Source organism: Perissodus microlepis, chromosome 10 (genome assembly GCF_051167445.1).
Source record: "Perissodus microlepis isolate ML-2025 ecotype Zambia chromosome 10, ASM5116744v1, whole genome shotgun sequence".
Classification (NCBI taxonomy): Eukaryota; Metazoa; Chordata; class Actinopteri; order Cichliformes; family Cichlidae; genus Perissodus; species Perissodus microlepis.
The window spans coordinates 20,594,239-20,619,599 of NC_140470.1; the positions used below are offsets into that span (position 1 = coordinate 20,594,239).

Consider the following 25,361-nt stretch of genomic DNA (forward strand, 5'->3'; position numbering starts at 1 on the left):
TAATGGAAAGACTGCAGCCAGCCATTAAAAAAACCCGACTCTGACTGTTGCTTGGAGACAGGCCATGAAAATCCAACTTTTTGTTAACACATCCATCTGAAATTGCCCTTTGGTTCATAGGGAACGTTTCACCCCTGAAAGGGTTTTTGAGTTGAACTCAAACATACGGTACAGTGAAATAACAATGCTTTGCTGAACCAGGAGAAAGCTTCACTAATAGAAGTACTGTATCTCCTTAGAGGAGACTCCTGTAACATTTTGCTGACATTAGATATTCTTGGGGGAAACGGTAGATGTTTGACGTTTGTCAAATCTTTTTCTTCTCATCTCGACCCACAAAAGTTTTAGCTTGCTGCGATCCTCAGGCCTGCTCTTTGTTCTCTGCCTGTTCTCCTCATAAACACTAACACAGAAGAACTAAAGCTTATTAAATAAATCAGACAAATGCACAAATATCAAATAGTGGTTTTGTAAAATATATCCTCATATTGGCATTGTATTGTCTCTACAGCTTAAAATGAGAAGTGGAACATTTGCTAATCAATACTCCCCAACAGCATTTTTTTTTGCTTTTAATGTAGAAAACAGCAATCTAAAATATCATCCCTCACACATCTTCATGTACTTTTATGTTGCTTATGTTTTAAGAAATACCTCAATGATTTTTTCTTTCACTCTGGTAATTTGGTATATTTGTTTAGCCAGTCTCTTAGCCAGGCTACTTTAAAGAAGCCATAGGAGGAAACTGAGATCCTGTTACCATTCCTGGATCCGCACCAACTGCTGAGGTTATGACAGGCAAATCTCTTTTTTCTCTACGTTTTTCACAAATGAAATAATTAGACTTACAATATGGATGACTAGATTTCATTTTTGTTTCCTAGTTGCTGTTTAGAGCTTCTGTACAGCCTCCATATAACAACTAATGAATTTAAACTTCTGATTAATATGCTACACAAGACAGACTGACTTTTGATTTAGTAGCATAAAATAAAAGCTGCAGAGTTTTTGCCATGAATGAACAATGCTTGTGTGGATCACATAGTGGGAGAGTCGCTACGCAACATTCAAAAAGTCAACATCATGTAAGGTTTAAAACACACAACAGTAGGCAGAAAAGACAAAAAACGCTCGAAACAGTTCTCTTGTGTGTAATTTCTTTTTCTGGTCTGCGTCCTTAAACACTTTCTCCTCTTTATCACTAACAGTTACCTGGTGGTAACACCTCCAAAATTGGCCATTCAACTTCAACCTCACATACACAGACAGAAACAGAAATAAAGAAAAACAGAGAAATGGTCATAGAGAGAAAAATAAAAATGCTGTATAAAAGAGACAAGTCCAAAAGGACAGGGGCTGATACATGTAACAAACATGATTTTAGTCACTGGGATATTTCCTTTATCTACCCTTTTTAAGAGTCATGTCTTCTACTGATTAGCGTTCAACATTTTTTGGAGAGGAGGTATTGTTTTTTGCATAGTCTCAGGAGACAGTACCCTAACTTAACTTAGCAAGAAAGCTCAGCAAGAACATTCTCTCAGACTTTATGTCAAATGTAAAAATTATACCATTTATAGTTGAAACATAGCCATGGTTGATAATATTTACCCTAATTCAATATTTAATACTTATCCATCCTCTAGCTTGTTTACCACAAATCCATATTATCAGTTGTAAAGATACCACTTGGTCTCTCACAGTGGATAATGATGTCACTGATGACTTTTTGTTTCAGACGTCTGGCACAGCTATTGTCAACGGATTAGAGCAGGCCGTGGGTGCCATTCTTTGTGTTGGCACAGTTGGCTTTCCATTAAGTCTGCACTGCCAACATCTTTGCAGCTGGCTGTTGAGCTACTAACTCTATCCCACAATAAAGTTGATAGAGGACTGATGTATTGGCTCATGTTACAGGTCCAAGCAATAGAACAGGAAAATCCAAAGAATCTTAAGATCTACATGAAAGAGTCTATAGAGGGGTTTACAGGAGTTAGGAGTTCATTCTATTTGCGTCAATATCAGTATAAAAACATAAAATCACATAAAATAATCCCATATATCATTTATATTGGCAAAAACTGAATTTGTAAAATTCTAATAAGCTTGAAAATCAATATTCAATATATCCCCCACACTTATTAGTGTTGCTATTCTTAGTGAGGATTTATTTGAGTTTCTTTCTAGTTTTCCGTTTCTTCTGTAATTCCTGATTTATAAGTCTGTTCTTGTATTCTGTGTCAATATGTCATATGTTTCTTGCCTGAGTGTTTAATGTTGTCAAGTTTGTGTGTCATGTCTACGTCTCTCAATGTTTCCTGTTTTATTTTGAAGAGTGTCTCCTTCCGTGTCTGCAATTGGGTCCACTATTCTCACTCCCACGCAGCTTTCTAGCAATTTCTTTAAGAAGTGCTCAGAAATAGTTTTCCAGACTTTTTGAGGGATGTCCCATGTGTGGATGTTTTATACAGGATATATATAGCATCCATTCCATAGGATAAAAAAAACATCGACATCCAAGCTTTGGGGAGGCCAATACATGAAATTCCACTAATTTTGTCAGAGCTTCTACTGTGTTTGACAGAGGGCTGCAGACACTAACTGTTCGAGCTCTCTTCTAACCTTCTCTGTACATCTTAATGACAATTTTAACCACATTAATCACTTCATAAAAGCTTTTGCTACTGATTTGCATTCCAGTTCTTGAGTAATTCAGCAGCCTTAGCTCCCACTTCCCTTCAATAAGAACAAGTTCTTAACAGCCACCCTTCCACTGAGACCACTTGTGATAAGCTTCAGTGAACACTAAACGAATCAACTAAAGGGCCACATGGGGATTTTGCAAATTGCTTTCATACTATCTGCCTAGTTAGCAAGACGACCTAATATGGTGCTTTACTAAACAAAGCTAAAAGTGTTGCTCTCATATTAAATTAGTTTAGTGAAGCTGATAGTTTAAGTACTCTTGAATTCATAGTAAAATTCACTGATAAATTTTCATTAAGGTTTTCAGTTTCATTTGCATCTAAAAGACAATTAGGCTGTTGTGAGCATGTTATTAATTTATTAAGAGCAGGTCTATTAATATAGTTAACAACTGCCACTAGAAATTATGATGGCATCTCTGTTCATTTTCACACAGAGGAAACAAAGGAACCATGGCTTTGGGAAAGCTGCCTTACCAATATACAGTGCTGAAAGCTCACAAATATAGGTCATTCCCTCTGCAGAAAATATAGGTCTCTGAGATAATAAATCATCAAGCAAAAAAAAAAAGGTGCTCTGACAGCAATGGTGAGAACATATTTGTCTGTGCATCTAAGCGCAAAATGTACAGGATGTCCTAGGTTACCTTGTTTTTTGTGTGGCCACATTCAGTGTTCCTTCTGAAAACTTACAATCTCCTGGGAGTCTTTGTAAAAAATAGTGTGAATAACATTTATTAAAGCCACCTACTGAGGGCTGTGGTAGAGGAAAAAATGAATACAAATCATAATTAAAGTACTCTTAGACAGTACCTAGAACTCTCACTCGGACCCCTGAGTTTAGGATAGAGTTTAATATGTGTACAAAGGTAACACACTCTTCAGTCTATTTTATTTATTCGGGTAAGAGTTACGTTCCTCATCTTGGAAAACACTGTGATAAGAGCACATAAATATATATATATATGTGTGTGTATGTGTGTATGTGTGTATATATACATGTATATATACATATACATATATATACATATACATACATATACATACATATACATATACATACATATATACATACATATACATATATATATACATATATATATACATATACATATATATACATATATATGCATATATATACATATATACATATATATATATTCATTATTATTAATGGGTGTTTTTTGCGAGGACTGTAGTACTTAGACATGCATAGACATGCATGATAATATATGATTTTATTCTATTTATCACCATAATATCATTGTATATAGCCGTATAATGTGTTCATGAATGGTGTTACAAATATTAACACAATATAATAGTGTCCATAAACACCAAACAAATTAATATAATGAATATATTACATGAATAATTACATTTAAATACATTTTTGTTGTTCTTATTCACAAGCTACATATTCATTGTATGAGACTTTGTAATCAGTTACAGGCGCTATTAAAATCATTGTTTGATTAACACTAATTTACTATTACATAACATTGAATATTTACCATTGCACTAAAAAATTAGCAAAGTGTATTTACAAATAACAACTTAATGTACACGTGATGTACGTGTAATATTGGTGATATTTATAATATAGCGACTTATTTTGATAGGTTTTGCCTAAATTTGTGGTCAGATATATACTGTAACTGAATTTTCTCAGTGCATTTGGAGAAAATGGCATTTTTAACCCTCTTACTTGGTTTAGTCACCCATACATCTTTTTAGACAGAAAATATATTTTGTGATTGTCTTGGTTTTTATGATTGATTGAATTTTATAGATCTGGAAAGAAGTGTGTCTATAATAAATAGACACACTTCAGGAAATGACAGATATAAAAAATGGATTTACCCCTTTAGGAGGGTTGAACAGACCATCTGGAGTAGAGGGAGTTTTCCCTACTGGCCACTAGACCCCGTGGGTCAGTATTTAGTCTTACAAATCAATATAACAAGATTAGAAAGAAACATAATTTCATCAGCTTACCCTGTTATTGCGTGACCTGAGGTAGCATTGATGAGTTCACCCATAAACCGAATATTAAGATATTTCTTCTTTAGCAGTTTATAATCACAAGGACCTAAAGTTTCATTTGTGTACTATATGCCAATTGTAAATACTAGAATTAATGTCAAAATACAAACTCTCAAACAGGTTCACACAAAACACACATTCAGACTTACAACATAACTTTAAGATTAACTAAGCAATGGAGGAGAATGCAGAGGAGCCGGGCTAGCAGCAAGAGAACTAAAGCTATGCCGTGGTAGCTGGGAACCTAAGGGCAAGGGAAAGAGAAGCCAGGCAGAAAGGGATCCAGGAAGCAAGGAGCTGAGCTGAGCCAATAAAGGGATCAGATGATGCAGGAGTTTGGGGAGCAAAGCAGAGATACCTGTGGGAATGTGCAAGCAGGCTTTGTTCAGGCTGCCTCTGAGATAATGTATAGCAATCCAAGTAGTCTAATCGTTAGCTCCAAGAAAGATGGAATTTGTATGTTCAGCAAAGTGAAAAAGGTAGTGAGAGTGATTTCATAGCATTTTTATTAGGTCATAATCAATGCTGACCCATCCTTCCATCCATTCTCTTCCATTTATCCAGTTTAGGGTCGAGGGGGTGCTGGAGCCTATTCCAGCTGTCTTAGGGCAATAGGCAGGGTACACCCTGGACAGGTCGCCAGTCTTTCACAGAGCTAACACATAGAGACAGACAACCATTTGCACTCACATCCATACCTATGGGCAATTTAGAATTACCAATTAACTGGTGATTCTAACTAACTGCATGTCTGTGGACTGTGGGAGGAAGCTGGAGTACCTGGAGAGAACTCACAGAAACACAGGGAGAACATGCAAGCTCCACACAGAACTCACTTTTCACACTGTCAGCACACTATAGTCCATGGTTAATTAATTCAACAAATGAGCTAAGCAACGATAACAAAGATGTGTGGTATTTATACCAGATCACTGATCAGCCACATATGGTAGTGGTAGTCTTTTGGTGGTAGCTGTTCTTCACAAACCCAGTCATTAAGCCACGCCAATGGATAAAGTAAAGTAGTGTGCAAGTCTCGAGTCACTGCTCACTTCTTTGTAGTTTGCTAGGAAAACGGGAACTAATTAGAGCAATTTACTGAAATATCTGCAAACATAAATGTAAATATAGTATAAAAGGCAAAATTAGAATTTATACAAGTCTAAGCTTGAAAGTCAATATTTGGTAGAACCATCTTTGTTCAACAACAAAGCCTGATTTCTTTTATAAGCCTCAGTCACATTAGAGTCAAAATAAGACAACCTCCACACCATGACGGATAAAAATGTGATTGGAGATTGTTTACATTGCGTTTTGTGTTACCTGGAATTATCTGCAAATAGTTGCACCCAGAAGTTCTTTGAGCAACACCTCCAATCTCTGGATTACAATTTTTGGTCATAAATTGATTGCAACAGTTTTCTGTTTGGAGGTAACCTGTCTCAGTCTAACACAGACTGACTGCAAGTGTAGAGTGGTTTCCAGCATGCTGCAAAGTCAGACTGTGCTAATGAGGGCAACTTCTTTGCGCTATCAAAAAATAAAGTAACACAAACATGCATTACTACAGTTTGTGGCAGACAATTTACTGTAAATTGTATTAAATTAAACACTAAAATTGCCTTGTTTTGAGCCCAATTTGTGTTCAATGGTTTCTGCCAGAGTTTATTTTTTTGAATGAAGTGTCTAATTGGCACTGGTGCATGCCTCGAATCTTTGAGTGCACTATGCTGTCTCCTCTGCACTCAGTCGTTATGCTGAGTGTGCTCTGTAATAGTACTGGCATTATATTGAAACAAAGCAGAAATGAACTTAGCTGAGCTTCAAAGGATGGAGAAGAATCACAATCCAAGATGCATCTTGGTTTTCTTTTTACAGTGAGCAGAGTAGGTTCCAGTATTTCAGGACTTTAGTCACATTTCTACACAGAGATTAGTGCACAATGAAAACACCTCTGCATGTCTTTTCTCGGCAGTTGCAAAAACAGAGCAACTTTTGTGTTTTGTTCATTTTTTTTTCTTTCCATAATAGGCGCCATTATAACATATGCCTGTCAAAATGCACCAATTAATGGAACTGTGTTTAGTATTAATTATAAGTGTTAAAATATGTTAAAGTCAAATTAAGAGATGCAATATTCACAGTCTCATGCTTTCCTCTTTAGATAGTGCAAGTAAAGTAGCAATGCAAACGGTTTAACTTGCCACTATTAAGTCCCCTGCCCACTTAGTGCAATTTGACTAGCTCTGTCACTTTCCTTAAATATTTAATAAGAAATCATTTCAAGATGCATCTCCACAAAATGCTGTTAAAGAAATAATTAATAAGTATTGCACTACAAATCTGCTTTGACAATGATTTTCTGCCCTTTTTTTGTAAATCCTCATACTGGGAACACTGGATCCTACTGGATCCTACTTCTATTTACTGAGATCAACAGGAGTGTTTCAGAGTTTGAGAGTTATTAAATATGTGAAAATAATTTGGTTTTACAAGGTGTTTTATAGCATCATAGACCAAATTTGCAAGTTATAACTGTGAATGATGCAGTGAGTAACATTCAGGTTAGGATTGATCTTTTCACTAAGGAGTGAGGTTGCTCCTCTCCATAAACCCATCACAGCAGCCAGACTGACAGTTGCAAAGCCAACACACCCCCACCCCATGCATATAACATTTCGTCAGAGAAATGTAGCAAGGCTTTCCTAACTGCAAAATTTGAGACAGCTGCCCTGATGCATCACTCCAGTTCAGTTTCACGCACTTCAGAAAAACCCAGAGCAATGTGTATATTTAGTTACAACAGCTTCATGAACACAGGTCAAGATCTGATTTCAGGTTTATATGGAAGGACATCCTGTCTCTTTAGAAATAAAGAAATGATGAGTGCCTCAGGACGACTCCACAGCACTGTATATGTAAAGGTGTTCATTGTGTTTTTTCTACCTCTTGTGTGTGCTTCATCCTTCCAAGTACAGTTCTAATAAAATGGTGATTTCATTGGTAGCAATCCACTGCCCATCAAAAACTAAATCATCTTGCTCTGCCTATCTCCCCAGTTCACAATCAGACTGACTGACTGGGACTTGTATTCATGACAGCTGGCTATACTGTATATCCCTGCAAGGAGAGTTAAGATATGTAAAGCCACATCAGTTAGCTCAGAGTGAGACAGACTTCATCTTTAATTCAACTAGAAGGCACTTCATCACAGATGAATATGAGATCTTGAGATTCTTACAGAGCACTCGGCAGGAGGCCGTCTAGCAGCCCTGAGCCCTCTGGTAAAGGATGTAATGTAAGCAGTGGCAGTGAGTGCCACTACAGTGAGCAAAATGACAAATAATGCCAGTTTATCATTGAAAGGACGCGAATTTCAAAATCCCCAACTGTGAAGTGGAAAAAAACACTGATATCTTGTTAGCTAGATTGTGAGATGCATCAGCTAAGATGAAAAAAGTAGAGTCTGTTCCAGCTGGCAAACTTGGCAGTTGGATAAGACTAGGAACTGTAAAAAGTTGCCTCTCATCAAAATTGTGAAACCTGCAGAAACAGATTGTAAAAGCAACACTGATATTTTTTCAGTGATTCTTGTAGATTCTAATTCTTATGAAGTGAATAGCGAAACAGTTCATTTTGGCATTCTCAGAAATTCAAGTCCACCTTCTTTTAGTATTTGTCTTCACAAACTCCTGACGGCCTGCAGGAGATATCGAGTGAAATGGACAACTACACACCAGTCGTGCCTGTCTGCAGTTTGGTGTTTCACAGATAACATGCAGTGGAGTTTTTAAAGCTTTATCACTGAAAACAGCAGCTTGCTTCAAACATGAACAACACTGATGAGAGCAGTGAGAGTAAACTAGAAAGGGTAAGATAGGACCGTGAAATACAAACGCCAAGCTGGATGAATGAAGATGAATGCAGTTGATAAGAATTGTGCTGGCTGGTGATTCTCCAAGGGAGCCCTTTCACATTGCTGTAGCCATTTGTGTGATTATGTTTGTTCATATAAAAATATTCACAGCAATACATTTAGATGGTAAAATTTAATGTTTAAAAGTGATTTTACCTGTTTAGCCAAGAACCCAAAACAAAAGTTTTGGCTGAAAATAAAGTAAAAGCTATTGAATTACAATAACAGATAGTTCTTGCTGCACAAGTTCTACAGATTTAGTTTTTTGATACTCATATTTTTTGGGAAGTCTGAAATGATTGTGTGCCTCTCCTTACTTCTCAGGTACACAGCGGCAGGCATCAGTCATGCTGACTATTGCAAAACTGTTAGCAGAGAGAAACTGGACAGAAACTGATATCAACAAAATGACAGTGCAAAGTCAAAGCTGCTGAAAAATTGTGTTGATCAGGCCCAAGAGTTATCACTATTTACTCACACATACTTTACTAGATATGCCTGAGAAATGTAATGCAATCCAAGACAATAGTTTATTTATATACTTAGTGATTAAGATTACAGTCTGAACTTGGGGTGAATTTGATTTCTTTGGGATGATTAACAACAGTTAAAAAAAAAGCTGTGAACGTTTTCCACTTGTGAATAATTTCTCACTGTGGATTGACTTGAAATTGCTTGGAAATGTCAATACAACCTTTCTCAAAATGACAGGGTGATGACGATGTCTTTGCTCAATGGAATTCTATTAAATCACACCTTAATGCTCAAAAAAATGTCTGCTTTTATAGGGGTGCCCACACAGGTGGACCTGATAAGGTCCAGAGTATTTTATTATGTTTTGGCAAAAACCTTAGAGTAGAAAGAGGGTGTGCTGTCTTTTTCATCATGACTGTACATTAACATAGATGAGAAAGAAAAACTGTAATCTATGACAAAACTGTTGTGTTGGACTGCATTAGATTCCACTGGTGTAACAAAATGACCAGTTGATGTAACTTTAAAACAGTATACAACACAAAACATAGCTTCATACACTTGCTCTTAGACCCAACAAAATAAAGGGTTTATTGGAGTTAAGAGTGCAAATAGCTTGAAAGACCTTATTAGCATAAGACAATATGATAATGACAAGAAGAAAAAGTGCATGAGCTCGCATGCATAGAAGACTCAAACTGAGGGTACAACCTAGAGGAACATATAAGAAATTTTTCATGAATAAAACATCGTTTCTTAACACTAGAACAAAACAATGCTGCAGAGGTTACTGAGGGAACTTACCTCTCTAAGGTTTCCATGGCTCCCAAAGTTTGTTTTCTTTTGAAGGAACTGATGGTATATTCTCAGTAATAATGGAAAAAGTCACTCTGATAAATTTTTATGCTTGTTATATATATAGAGAGAGAGAGATTTATTCAAATGCTTAGAAATTTCCACACTGCGATGACCCTAAGTCTTTATGTTGCATCAATGGTTCTGCAATGCAACACCAATGCTGCTCACCAGCCCCAGGCTAACATTTTGTTTGGGCAACATGACAAGATGCATGGCTTGATCCATTTCTTGATGAGATAAAGCACTTCACAGCTAAAGGAGGGTGAGTCATAAAGCAGATGTAAAGGAAAGTCAAGGGGAAGGTGTGCTGTATGAATGCAAAGAGAAGAAGAGAGTTAAAAGGGGAATAAAGTAGAATCAAGGTTCAGTTGGTTTTAAAGCATGAAACATGGGCAGGAAGAGACACATTACAATGTAGGATATAAATGTGATGGCTTGTTTGATGATGATGATGGATGATTGTGTCTAAAACGTTTTAATCACATTAAAGGGGATGCTATTTCACAGTTTTTTTTTTTAACCTGAGGGTTGCATTGTTTGTTTACCATGACAATTTCCTTTTACTTCTTTCATTACAGCTTTTCTGACAGACTTTGCCTTTATTACAAATGCTGTTAAAGATGCTCAAAAATGAGCAAAAGAACAGTTTTGCAAGCTGGGCACGAATCCATCTCAATCCAATGAGAGATAACGTGTTTCTTTTCTGTTTTTTCCGTTTAAATTTGTATTTCTAAATTTGAAGCACACATTTAAAAATCAACAGGCAACCTACAAACAAGAAACATAACAACAAAAAAGAAAAAGAAAACCACAGAAAAATTCAATGAAGAAGACAAGCTGAAGGTTCTGTATGAGACACTACACAACAAAAGACTTCAAATCAGCTATCACAGCCAAACATTGACTGATAGGTCGCCTCAAGCAGTGACAGATGGGGTCATTCTGTCAGCTGTGATGATCAATAATATTGAAAGAAAGGTCATAGTGATTCCTTAAAGTAAGGTCAGTGTCACTCTTTGATCCTCTGAGAATTTATTTTTGAATGTGACAACATTTACAGCATTGAAATGAAGCAATGAAACCGCCACGCTTCTGTTTTTTTTGTTGATCAAGGGAGTAGAAGAGTCAAGCAGATACTATATAGGTGATCACATTCCCCAGCTTCTTAGTGCTGAAACAGAGGCACTTGAGTAATGACGGAAGTAACCGTCAAAAAAGCCTCTGAAATTTCAAGCAGAGACCCGGGTAAAGATAGAGTTCAAGGACAACTAACATGAATAAAACAAAACCCAAGTCCCATGGGCAGGTAGTGTACCATAAGGTTGGCACAAATATTATCCATCTTTAGCATACTCAGAAACATCAGACCAGAAAGACCATTAAAGGTTTCTTGGAGATAACATGCAAGAAAAACACCTCAAGGTCCACCATCTGGAGGAAATGCCATCTGCCTACAGATGTGAAGTGTTTAAAGTTCAGGTTGCCTACAACATTTAGTAGATAACATCATTTCCTGGAGAAACCTGTTTGATGCTCTAGTAATGTGTGTGTTTGGCACAGAGAGATAACACCGGTGATGTTGCTGGGTAAGAGTGAATTTATTAACCACCATCTGTTAAAATACAGACCAAAAATACTACAGCAAATCTCTGTTGTGTATTTTATTCGCAACAGAATTTATGGACTTGATGGCAGCAACAGATCTCAGGAAAATTGGTCAGGGTCAATGGAAATCTGGAAATGTAAGTGGTGCTAAAGAGAAAGCTGTAGAAACAGCAACTAATGGGTTAATTAGTCATTAACATAAAGCATCTAAAAATGAGCATCTTAGACATGCAGAAGCATCTACAAAATGTGTGAACAATGTTCTGTGAAAAGAATGTTTTGTGAGAACTTTGAATATATCATTATCAACAGTATATAATATCACTGAAAGATTTGAAAAATCTGGAGAAATCTCTGTGCGCAAGGGACAAGTGTGGAAATTTATACTGGATGCCTTTGATTTTTGGACAGTGAATTCAAAGCTGATATAATTCTGACATGGGAATCACTGCACGAGTTCAGGAAATATCATTGTATCTGAACACAGTTTGCTATGCCATGCACACATAAAAAGCTATCGTGCCAAGAAGAAACTATATGTGAACATGATCCACAAACACTGCAGTCTTATCTCTGCCAAAGCTTATTTAAAATAGACTGTGACAAAGTGTAAAACGTTTCTGTGTTGAGATGGATCGTGTTCGCTAGACTAAAGAAAAGAGGGAACATTTAGCTTGTTAACAGCCCTTAGTTCAAAAGTTGCATTTATGGTGCAATATGGTGGTGGATTAGTGCCGATGGAATTGCAGACTGGCATATATGAAAAAGCCACATCAGTGCTGAAAGGTATATGCAGGATTTAGAGCAAAATATTCCCCCATCCAGACATCATCTTTTGCAGGGATGTTCTTGCATATTTATCAAAACAATACTAAACCACATACTGCAACTATTACAGCAGCACGGCTTCATAAGTAGAAAAGTCCAGGTGCTCAACTGACCTGCCTTCAGTCCAGACCTTTGACCGACTGAAAACATTTGGAGCCATCAAATTCTAAATTACCATATTTTTACTTAAAATGGTACATTTACTCACTTTAAACATTTCATATATTTTCTACCTTCTATTGCGAATAAAATGTGTGTTTATGAGATTTGCAAATCAGTGCATTCATTGCATTGGTATTACCTTTTTGCACATCATCCCAACAGATTTAACTCATCAAATTACTCTGACTCTTATGATATAGTATGAGAAATTACCCACAAAGCCTGTTATACCAATTTTCTACATATGCTATAAAACTGTCAAAGAGCAACCAAACACTTTTATGTGAAAATTACAGTTAATGAGTTAAAGCTAAAAGTTAAACTTTTAATTATGACAGCAACTTTCTATTTCATAAACATCAACTACAGACCAAAATCAAACTGGATTGACCCTGATTACCTCCATAGATGCATGCAGTGCACTGTATGTGTGCACCTTTAGACACCAAAAGCAGTCCAGCAATGAATATTGGAGAAATTCTGAAATAACTCCAGAAGTGCATCAAAATTATATGAGCATGAGAGTGCCAAGGGGAAACAGGTAAATTGAATGGCATGTTTCTAATCCTCTGGGTGCCCTCCCTTGACAAAAGGTGTTACTTTTGCAAATAAAATGATTTCACTATTAATGCGAGGTGATTCATTTTGCAAATTGAAACTCAGAAGTAATCATTTGAAGCAGGGAACAGGGTAATTCACTCGTGAAGGCATGTTAAATATTTCAATTTTGACATTTTGATACATCTTTAATGGAAATAACATAACATCCAATATGACAGATTGATTATTTTAGACTTTCGTTTAACCTCTACCAAATTTACCAGCAAATCTGGATGGAAATGCTCTTTCTTTTAAGTTGTGAACCTGAATGAGCATTGCTGCAGTTACATAACCATCCTGTAGCGTTGTGCATGCATGCACCCGCTCATTGCATTTTGCTGCCTGCAGTCAATCATTAACCTTAACTGTATTTCCACTGTGACCCCACCACGCCTCTCACTCCCTCTCAGAATAGGTTAAATATCAATACAAAGGCTGATATGGGAGTTGCCAATGTGTCAGAAGTGGTGAAATTTAAAGCTAAGGTTCACCTTTTTATATTCTCTCTCTTCCTTTTTAAAATATCTTACAAATGTGTTATATCCAATCATTTCTGTGTGCAATGCAGCATAAGCTGATGGGTTTAGCTCTCAGAAATGTACCACTCTGCTGCAGCCTCTCACTGGGCACACTTCAGAAGGAAAATGGTTAAGCCTTCAAATGCTATGTTAAATCTTCTTTTCAAGTATAATAAAGCATGTCTCTATATGTTCTATCAAATCAAGCGAGTACAAAGCTTGTTTTGCATTTCAGTTTTCTACCAAATTTGTATCTCTTTATCTTTATCTCCACCTGAGGTTGTGCAAAGGCAAGGCACTTAAACAATGCATTACAACCACATTTAAAGAATATTTGGTGCTTCTTCTTTTCAGAAGGAGATTTAGCTTGGTGATTAGACGTTAAGCCATTTATCTATGCACTTATATTTAATATCTTCAAAGGTTTTCACGTTTTCTGCAAATAAACCGAATTTCTTTTTTAAATCTACACACAAAAACTCACAATGACAAAGCAAAAGCAGGAAATGTTTTATAAAGTGATTACAAATTTCTTTAACGTCAGAAGGTCTGAGAAATGCTGAATAAAAAAAAGTAAAACAAGCCATGAAAACAGATTTAGATAGAACTTTAGAAAGAGTTTCAAAACAAGTCATCATCAGCAGAGCATGGTAGCGTCTAATAATCTCAAATGGCAAAATGTCTCAACCACCAACTGTCTGTTTAGATCTGTCTACCCACACTAAGAGTAATCGGGTCCTCAGTCAAAAAGGTAACAAAAAAGAAAATGAATGAGATCCACAGTTTGTTGGTAGTATGGACAGAACTGACTAAGCCATCCTGGAGGCTGCTTTCATTGCCCAGACAAAAGCCATTCCTCACTGAGTATGTCTTCATAACACCAGGAGAAGCAAAACCCTTTTAAAAAAAATACAAAATAATGATCATTTTCAGTTGTGATGGTAACTGACAGGAGGGTTTGGGGCAGTTCCTTTTAATCTCACCTGTGTTTTCCATCCCAACTCGCTCTCTCACAGCAGCGTCTTATCTTCAATAACTGTTTCTTCCTGATTGCCTCTTGCTGCATCCACTCCCACATTAGCTCTAATTTACTTACTAACCTGATTCTGTCCAGGAGTTTCTTTTTAGTGTTGGATCTCTCGTATTAATGGAAAGCAATTTACTTTTTCCATGCTACTCTGTTATTGGTCCAAAAAAAAAAAATGCTCCACCAGAGGATATCTAATCAATTAACAACCTGAACAGAATGTGCATGTCTATGATAGGCTCCTAATGTCATGATCAATTCTCCAAAAAATATGAATCAGAAAATCAGAAGTAATAAATTGGAAAAGAAATTTTGAAGCTATCAATTTTAACTCTAAGTGACATCACATGTGGGCAAAATTACATTGAGTTTTTTTCCCCTTCCTACTGATTTAGTTTCCCTTTTCCTAACTGTTAAGGGAACCGTTAAATGATTGATTCGGTTCATCGTTGCAGCCATCTGGGCTGAATCTACATCGGGATTACGTTAGAGTGAGGTCGCCCAGCATGCTACTTAACTCTACTCACCTGGATCTAGGTGCTGCATCATCCTCGGTTGGGCTTACAGGTTTCTAGTAACACATTATGCAGTAGCTGTCGTAGTTTTTTTTTTTAAGAAATCTTGCATACGTCTCACTTAATTTGTTTACTGAACACGGAGATAAGTGCCTAACTATAAATCAATCCATCCATTATCTATAAGTAAGGAATAATATGTTGTGGTTTAGTTTTGTGTTACTGATGGCTTTTAAGTCCCCAGCAGTTTAGACTTCTTCTTCTCCTTAAGAAGTAATGATAACAACTGTTAATTACAAATGTATAATCTTTTGCTTTATATTTGCTCCTAAGGCTAAAAGCTGACAAACCAAGTTACAGCCAAGCGAGCTGAAATTAAACTATTGATTATCAAACCTATTCTCCACAGGCACAAAGATAAACAGGGTAGGCCCTCACAGGAGGCCACACTTTGATTAGTTTTAAAAACTAAACAAAATCATTAAAGCATTTTACTCTGTTACAAGTGTATTTTAACTATCAGCAAAGATGCAATAAAAAAAATGTGTATTTTTCATCTCATTGTAGTCGGCTCAGCAGTATGTTACCGTATATCTGCGCCTGCAAGGGTTTCCACCCACATTGAAGTTAACAAATGAGGCAGGGGTGAGAGTGGAGGAAGAGGACATGTCAACTGTCAAGTGGCTGTCAGGTTATGTAAAGGCAGGGCGAAGGCAGGAGCAGCGAGGACACCACGCTCAGGGAGCTGGAAAAAAATATGCGTCACAATCAATCTGCATTGATCCTCTGCAGTGGCATGATCTTCCGATATCCACCGAGTGTCAGAGGTACATGACCACTCACACCCGTGCATCTCTTCAAAGTCAAAAAATTAGAAAAAAAAGGAGAGAGAAGTCACTGAACACCTATGAAAAAAAAACATGTTTATTTTACAAGAAGGGCACGTTTTCTGTACAAACTGTAAACTAAATACTGTAATTATTCAGAGGGTTATAATCTTTGACATCACTTTCATGAATGAACACCAGAACCATGTAAATAAATAAATATATAAATAGCCAGTGACTGTTGCATCCTACTGTAAATTATATTCCCACACTGGAAAAAACGTACAGCATGTAAGCTTGCTACACACATTAAGGATTTTTTTTTTTTCAAGATAAAAAGCACTTGTGTTCATCACGACTACATTTTGAACATCATTGTACAATACTCAATCCCTGCAAGCCCCTATCCAAAATACTGCCACTGAATTATTTTTTTTTTACATGAAGCTCTGTCACTGAATCAAGGCTGAGGTAGGGACTCCATCATTACTCTAGACAGTTAAATAAGCTGAGACATCATTGTTGAAATGGCTCCACATTCCCAGGGCTGGGGAGTGTTGTTCAGCCCTGCGTCTGTTGCATCGCTTGGCCAGTCATTGGAGGAGATGGAGGAGGAGCGGGACGAGGATGAGGGATTGTGTACTGTCAGATTTGCTTAAGTTGTCATACATCATGTAACTACACTGATTGAGAGACCGTGTACTGTCACTAAAGCTCCCCAAAGCAACTTGTAAGGCAGCCTAGAGGAAATGCTCCAGATCAAACAAAACATTTTGCTTGTGGGACTCTTGCCTGACATCGCCCTTCTCCAAAATCAAAGCAGTGGCAGCTGAAAAGATGAGTCACTGAGTTTACAAGGTGAAGGCTCAGGGGGCGGTTTACATGGAGCCATCATCTGAACTCTCAGCTGGAGGTATGTTTTCTATAAATGTCTACATACAGCATATACAAAAACATCTGGTAGAATGTGCGAATCCAATCATGTGGCATGAAATGGCAGATTAATCCCAGTCCCATTCAAGAGTACCCGTACCCACCCTGAATTTCAGCTTATAAAACACTGTTTAGATCACAGCTTACGTTACAGTACAACCACATTCAGCCAGAAATAAGAATTTTGGCAAAAAAATAAAATATTAATAATAATAATAACAATAATAATAATAATAATAATAATAAAGTCAGCAGGTGGGAGTTTAATTCAGCGCTTTGACTTAGATTAGAGGCAGGAAACAGTACGCGCACTCTATTTAATAATAAATTCAATCAGTGTTAACATGAGGGGGGGACTCACGAAGTTGACAGAGCCAGCCGAGAGACAAGAGAAAGAGATGGAGAAAAAAGAGGTGAGTGTGTAAAGGGGAAGGGGTGGGAGGGGCAATCTTCCCCAAGGCAGTTTACTTCCATGTCCAATCCTGACAGATTATATGCACTTCATGTTTTATTGCATGTTTGAGTTGGCTTCTGTTTGACTAAGGGAGTGAATTTAGAGGAGCTGCTGCAAAGTGCTAAGCTGATATGGCTAATAATCTACAAAAGGCAAGGGCTGAGTATAATTGGGGCGAGTTACAGCACATTGTGGCACTTGAAATAGCTTGAGCACTTGTAAAATTGAGTTAATTCATTCCGAAAGATACCTAATCTAAACTGCACTTAATGAAAAGAAAAATCTCATTTTTTTAATAGATGGAGCAACACGTGGGAGGTAACAGGGAAGCAGAGAGGACAATGGGTTGCTTTTGTGTCACAAGCCAAGCCACATATTGAACTAAAAGCTTTCCCCCTTTGTTGCCATCTAGATACTATTGGATTTTCCAGAGCAGGAAAATCAAATGCTTCGTTCAAGACCTACTGCTTTCTATTGGATCGGTTCTCCCCTTCCCTGATGTGCGACAGTTTCATGCCTTCATGGACACAAACTGCATGCGATGGACACTCAAAGTGCAAAGTGCCTGAAAGCGTGCTGCTGAGCACTATTTCCCAAGGAATGCAGAGCAGAAAAAGACTATATCTATATTTGCCTCTGACAGTCATGTTTGCCTAAATACTAGATTTATTTTAAATACTACATGAAACTGAAATATGTTTCTAGTGTATAGGCAGTGATCCCTATAAATAGATATCTGCATAACTTCCTAAACTCAGCTTATTCCTTTATGCCCTCTGTAGTGGACACACAAATCTCAAAAAAAGTTCCCTTCAGTTCTCAGGAAGATATGAATCTGCAGATATCTATTTATGGTAGACCCTAACAGATATCTATACAGAAAAGGCTACGTGAACCTTTCTGGTTTCTTGTTTGTCGTCCTGCTCTGTAGCACTGTTGACCAAACACGTGTGAACAGCTTGCAGTTGCATGTAGGTGGACACTCCACACGAAGAGCTGTCATCTTTTGATGATTTAGTTTTATATTAGCTTCTTAAAATGAAACTGTATTGGCAAATGTAAGGCCACTAAAAAAAAAAATCACCTTTTGTCTCCTAGGTTAAGGTAGCAGACTAGTCGATTGGTTCTGTGTCAGTCAAGCCAATGAATAGGCTTTAATCCTTCTCTCCCTATAGTTTCCCTATAGTTTCAGTTGTATGCTTGAAATACATAATTTCTTACTTTTTGTTTGCTTAGTTTTGCTACTACACTCTTAAGTGATCGTTGGCATTGGCATGCACTGGTATAATCAATACTATCTTTTAATGTAGCTAAGGCTAACTAAGATATTAGCAAAGTTCAGACTGATTTAGTGCTAAATTGGACCTTATGGAGTCAGTCTAACTGGTGCAAAAAGCAGAGCTGTTCAAAAACATGACAACAGGAAATGGATGGCAGCACATCAGAAGCACTCACTAATGAAAACTGTCTTATAAGATTTTGGCCTACTTCCACAGTCCTGCATAAATTATAATTAATGTTTAGTTTTCAAATTTAGCTGCGTTCAGACTTGACTCTGCACAGAGAGATACTGTCAAGCTGCAGAACGAGCAGTTTACAAAATCATATATCTGCAAGCAGTAAAAGTCACTAAAGTAAAAGTCAGTAAAAGTCACTTGCATTACGGCTGAGTCGACTTAGTGGCTGCTGCTTTACCCTCTCTGTCCAAGTGCAGTTTTTAGTTTTACACATTTACAATCTTTTTTTAATTATGGGCTGACGGCATTTGCCAAAAATAGCATCACAAGCACCACTTTAAATGGATGGTGGTGGCGGGGGGAGGGGGTTAAAATGGAGGGCTGCCAAAGACAATGGTGCAGACAAAATGAAATTAAAAACAAGATTTGGTGCAGGTGTGAAGGACTAAACTAACAGGGAGAAGAGTGGAGGAAGGAGAGAGGCGCTTGGCATTACTCAAGAAATAAGGGCAGCGTGAAAGGGGGAAGGGGATGAGAGGAAACTCCGAAGAGGTTTCACTGAAGAATGGCTGACGGGAGACAAAGCCAATGAAAACAGGGAGTAAGGAGTAGAAATGGAAGAAACTTCAGGTCAGTCCCAGCTGGCTGAAGAAAGATCAGCATACAAAAAAACCCCGAAAAGGCAGGAACTTTCTCCATTTCCTCATCTCTTTCTCTCTCAAGTACACCTCATTTGGACAACAGTGGGTGGTGCGGAGGTGGGAGGATGGGTTAAGAATAAAATTTTTGACAATTTGGCTTACGGCATCAAACTCTGTTGTTGGTTTTAGTTGTAATCAGAACAGTGTTACTTTGGTATCAGTATTTTTTTATTCTTACTTCAAATAAACTGCCACTGGAATTTAGCGATTTTGCTTTCGCTGTCATTAGAAATGTGCTAAAGAAAAAAAACTGCAATAGCTGACTAACAATACTGTAGCAAAACCAATTTACCCACTTTGTTTGCTTTTTCATGAAACACATACAAAGCACCTACCTACAAGATATTTTACTAATACTATATTTTCTCCCACTGTATATACTGTGTTTGAATCCCTCCAGAATAGTGTCATCACTGTACAGTATACACATGCAGATGTATACATTTTTGCAAAAACTAAAAAAAATGTATACATGTGCCCATAGGTAGTATTCTGCTGTTAATATTCACATTATCAACATTTATCATCAAATGTGTCAATGTCATCAATAAATGCTGAATATATTTTGCAGATAGTTATATCCAGGATAAAGTGCCTGTACTTTAAAACATTCTGTAGGTTTTCCATGTAGGGTTTTTTTGACAGTCTTAAGGACTTGTATAACACACTCACTGGTTTCTTGTTCCTATAGACATGTGTCTCTGCCGTTTGTTTTTGCTGTCCTCCTGTGTAATCATTTCTTGCCTTTGTGCATACGTGCATGCCTCACTGAATTTCAATGCACCTTTGCCTTTTCTCAACATGTCACGGCTTTGTGCTGTCCGTTCTGTGTTATGGGGTTGATCTTTTCCAGGGTGACTTCAGCATCGCTGTCTAAATTCCCAGAGATGGCCGGTGAGTGTTTCTCAAGGGTGTTGTTTGCCACGCCCACCTCGACCTCCCCTCCACTTCCGTCTTTCTTCTGTAATTCCTCCTCCTGACACAGGATGCTGTGAGGAATCACATAGTTTGCTGAGCTGTTGCCCTCCTTTGGGATGTGGCTCTTGGGCTCATACTGACAGTTGGGGTTCGAGGTAGGAGCACCCATATTGTTGTTAATACTGACGATCTCAATGGCGTTGCTCCCCGGGCACAGCCGATGGCAACCCAGGAGGATGGAGAAGGCCTTGCGGAAGTCGGCATTGAAGGCATAGATGATTGGGTTGAGCGAAGAGTTTGCCCAGCCAAACCACACAAACACATCAAAGGTGGTGGAGCTGATGCAGGGGAATTCAGTGGATCCATCTGGCATGTGTGTTTCACAGAATGGAACCATGCAGTTTAGGATGAAGAAGGGCAACCAGCAGCACACAAACACACCCATAATGACAGAGAGCGTCTTTAAGACTTTGGTTTCTCTTTTGAATGACATTTTAAATGAGCTCTCACTGTCCATGTTTGAACTGTTTCCCATGCTGCTGTGTCGGTTTTTGGCACTCTCTGCTGCTCGCTCCAAAGCAGATATTCTCCTTATCTGTGTCTGGGCGATGCGGTAGATCCGGGTGTAGGTGACGATCATAATTGCCACGGGGATGTAGAAGCTGATAAGGGAGGAGGAGATGGCGTAGGTCCTGTTAAGACTGAAGTCACAGTTGTCAGGGGGCAAATCATCAGGGTAGGTTCCATTTAGCTCGACATAGCTGGTGGTCTGAGCTTTGTGCCAGTTAAGCTGAACAGGAATGAAGGAGATGAGGACAGACAAGGTCCATGCCACACTGATCATCAGACAGGCTACTTTAGGGGTCATCTTGCGTTCATAGCGGAATGGGCTTGAAATGGCCCAGTAACGATCGACACTAATCACACACAAGTTCAAGATGGAGGCAGTGGAGCACATTATGTCAAATGCCACCCACACGTTGCAGAATGCACCAAATGGCCAAAACCCCACAATCTCTGTCGCTGCCTTCCATGGCATTACCAAAATAGCTACCAGGAGGTCAGAGATGGCCAGCGAGATGACAAAGAAATTGGTGACCTTCGACCTCAGGTGTCGGAACTTGGTGACGGCAGCGCACACCAGGGTGTTGCCTAGCAGCGTGGTGAAGATGAGCAGGGAGAGAAAGCATCCTGTCAGGACACGTTTCGAGGAGTCTCTCTCTGGCGTAAGCTGCTTTCCATCTCGAACCGTTGAGAAATTCTGATCCATTGTTTATGTTACAGTTTTAATAAAGAGAGAGAGGGGATGGGTGAGGGGGATGTCAGCAGTCACCCCATCACATCCCCAGCCTGCAGCAGCTGTGCTCCTCCAAGGACGACTCTCAGACGGAGAGCGTAGCTGGTGGAGAGGTAAATTGTCTTGGCACCAGCTCTCTCACTGACTGGGTCATCAATAGGTTCCTTGTCACAACCACCATTCTTGCACAAGGGATGCTATAAATATTTCAAAATTCTCTCCTCAGGAATGTTTCCCTTAAAAATCTCTGGTTCATAAATTCCTGCAGCAGCAGCACAGAAGGCAGACATTCTAGTTTGCAGAGGAAGAAGAATATTCCAGCAATTTACAATTGTTTTCTTTTTTTCAATCGCAAATTGAGTCCTAAAAAATGAGTAAAGCAGCAATAAAAATGAGTTTTAAAGACAAGTTCTTGGTCCTTTTTCTCCTGGCATTGTATGCCTCAGCTGTCAAGCCCTCAGCGAAAAGTTTCACAACATACTGTTGCTAAGCTTTTGAGTAAACAGAGGCTCAGCCAATCATTAGCCTTATATACCACCTCATCAATAACTTCTATTGATGGTTTTCGCACCGCGTTTATCTGATTTGTTTAATGATCTGCGAGGCGTGTCCCTGTGATTGTCCCAGTATCGACGCTGATCCAACCGACTACTGGGTAATGTCCTCTGTGTTATTCTTTTTAATTTCTCTTTAAACGTTCCTCTCTCCTAGTAAATGGCACTGTCCCCAGCTAAACATAACACCTGAGTGTTGAGGAAAAATAATAAATAAATAAAATAAAAATGCATTCAAAAGTCTTAACGATGCGTTTTGAAAGAAGAAAGATACAGATTAAACCAGAAAACCAGAAAAAAACGCATCACTCTCGCAGCGCTTTATATTCTGACACGATGCTTCAATTCAAACGCGTTTAGTTTCCTTTTGGCTGAATTTTGTGGCAATTTACCAAAAGCCTTTCATCCTTTAAAATGCAGAGTTTTCATCCGGACATCAGCCCAAATCCCTGGATTTGAAATAAAGGCTCACTTCATTTATTTATTTTATTAAAATTATTATTATTATTATCGATTTTTGTAGACAGCGTTTGCTTCGCTCTTTGGATGTGGATAGCTCCGGGCAAGTTTTAAGCGTCTTGGGTTAGCTTTGAAAACAACTGAATCCAAAACGAACCAATCAAATCATCCGTTAATTTTTAACTAATAAAAAAAAAGTTCCGTTCCGAATCCACATTTCTTCGGTATACATCCAACTTGTATCTTGGTAGTGAAGGAGAAGGAGCTCACCCTCTCTGCGCGCTCCTCTATGCCAAGAAAGTCACGCTCTCCCTTTTTGCGGCGTTTCCTTGGGTGTTTAAATCAGTCTTTATGCTTTTCTTTTTGGGGGCCATCCTTTGTGATGCAACATTCAGATACACTGCGACGTGTCTTCGGTGTGACTGGCAAGCGGAGAGAGATAGGAATGACTCTGGTCTCTCCAAGAGCGTGTTCCTACGCGCTCCTCTCTCTCCGCTCAGCTGCTGCTGCTGCCTGCTGCTGCGCACCACGGTCCCTGCCACAACTGCTCCATCTATTCAAGCAGGATCAGAAGGGTAAAGCTGCACAAATTCACCCTATACTGCACACCGTTTGCTTCTGAAAGTGTTTAACCCAATAATTTACGGCAACCTTTATGACTGGGAATTTATAAGTGCCCGACACATGCAAGGCTCATTCTGAAAAAAGTGAGAGAAGGAGTGCGGGTATTCTCTGCTCTCCAAATTACGCGGATTTCTGTCTTTGAAATTACGCATTTGAATTTTGGTGACTCTTGTCTTACAGTTTTTATAAGTACCTGAATTACTATTTTACACTAGGCTACCATTAACCGTGGCACTTTCAGCTTCTTCTTCGTCTGTTTTATCGCTTGCACTTCACCTACACAGACCTATAAAAAGCCATCACTACCATAAAGTCGCGAAAAGACAAGATGAGCTATAAACGAATCTACCGCGATATCCTGGGATGAACTTGTAGCCAGCAGACACACAGAGGCACAATGAGGCCATCTACAGGATACAAGACTGCAGGAGGCTATGTGAGAGTGGGAGCCGACAGACTGAGCCGCAGCGTTGCATTAACGTCACCTCAGTAAACATGACTGACCAACTTTGAATTAAATTAGGTTCCCAGGAGCCGTGCTGCAGCATGAAGAGCCATAAATTAAGAGAGGTACAGTGTTGATCTGTGTGTGTGTGTGTGTGTGTGTGTGTGTGTGTGTACTTGTGTTTACTATGGGGACACAATCTGTTTATACTGTCAGCTGTTGTGAACCCCCCCCTCCCCGCCCCACCCCCCATTTGGGGACAAAAAGCAAGTTCCCATAAAGTAAAACATTAAACCGAAAAGGTTTAGATTAAGTTTTAAGTTCAAGAAATAAATATAAGCCAAAGTAATGTCCTCTGAAGTGATGTTTGTGTGTGAGTCAGTGACTGAGAGAGAGCGAGATAGAGATGTGTACTACTCAAGCTATGCTATCATGCCACTGGCTGCCTGACAGGCTTGGCCAATTTGAATATTAACTATTTAGCAAGATGAAATCCTCAATGGACGCTCTCTCACTGTGTGTGTGTGTGTGTGTGTGTGTGTGTGTGCGTGTGTATGTCTATGTGCAAGTATGACTGTGCACATCTGTGTGGGGGTTTGCAGATGTGCATGTGTGTGTATGCGTGTGTGAAGTGAGTGAGTAATGCATGTAGACAAGCCAAGTGTAAGAGGCCTAGCAGACACAACGCCCACATTTCCCCGTAGCACAGAGCCAGGGTGTGCGTGCAGCCGAAAAAGTTCAAACCAAGACCATGTCACACACAAACAGAAACAGAAACACACACATACAGTCTCACTCATTCACTCACACAAGACCAACCATGCAATGGAATTTACGTCTGCTCCAAAAAGCAAATAGAATAGAATAGCATAGAATAGAATATGGTTTTCAAAATTAAATTCCAGTGGTCAATTTTTCTCACACGCAAACAGGAAATGTAAATAATATGGTGCTGTTTAAATGAATATGATGATTCACTTTATGGCTTGTTTGTAATCTCTGCACATACAACAGCACACAGTTCAGTTGTTATCGTCAAAAATCAATTTAAAATCAGTCTTGCTTTTCAAAGTCAGCAGCAAAAGTCCCATGAGGTCAACCGTTTCAAAAGATATGAGTACTATAAGTACTGTGTTTTCTAATGAACTAGCGTTGCAAAACTTTGCATGACTTTAAATGACACCACAGTGAAAATTTGCCATTGTGCTGGCCCTCAGTTATTCCTAGAGGCAATGATTTGGAGGAGATGATCTAAAAACTGTCCAAAAAGCTTCTCATCATGACTCCACGGTCCATGCTAATATCTGTTGGGGGCTTTCCAAGCCCCATTTAAAAACATTACCACAATGCATGGATTCACCCATTCAAACCAGGAAATATCAAGCAATTCAAGTTGTCAGGAGGAGTAGGGGCAAAAGCGATGAGGGAAAACTCAAAG

General features: G+C 38.6%; 1 protein-coding gene across 1 annotated transcript; it reads right to left on the minus strand.

Annotated features, from left to right (window-relative positions):
• Window positions 1-16,162: 16,162 nt before the first annotated feature.
• Window positions 16,163-23,805, minus strand: drd1b (dopamine receptor D1b). Its single transcript, XM_084940626.1, has one exon. It carries the CDS (start codon window positions 21,812-21,814, stop codon window positions 20,423-20,425), a length of 1,392 nt encoding a protein of 463 aa, XP_084796752.1. The 5' UTR covers window positions 21,815-23,805; the 3' UTR covers window positions 16,163-20,422.
• Between the last annotated feature and the right edge of the window lie 1,556 nt (window positions 23,806-25,361).

Bases quoted from the DNA above. Each gene is read 5' to 3' on its own strand.
- drd1b (XM_084940626.1), bottom strand. From the start codon at position 21,814: ATGGATCAGAATTTCTCAACGGTTCGAGATGGAAAGCAGCTTACGCCA.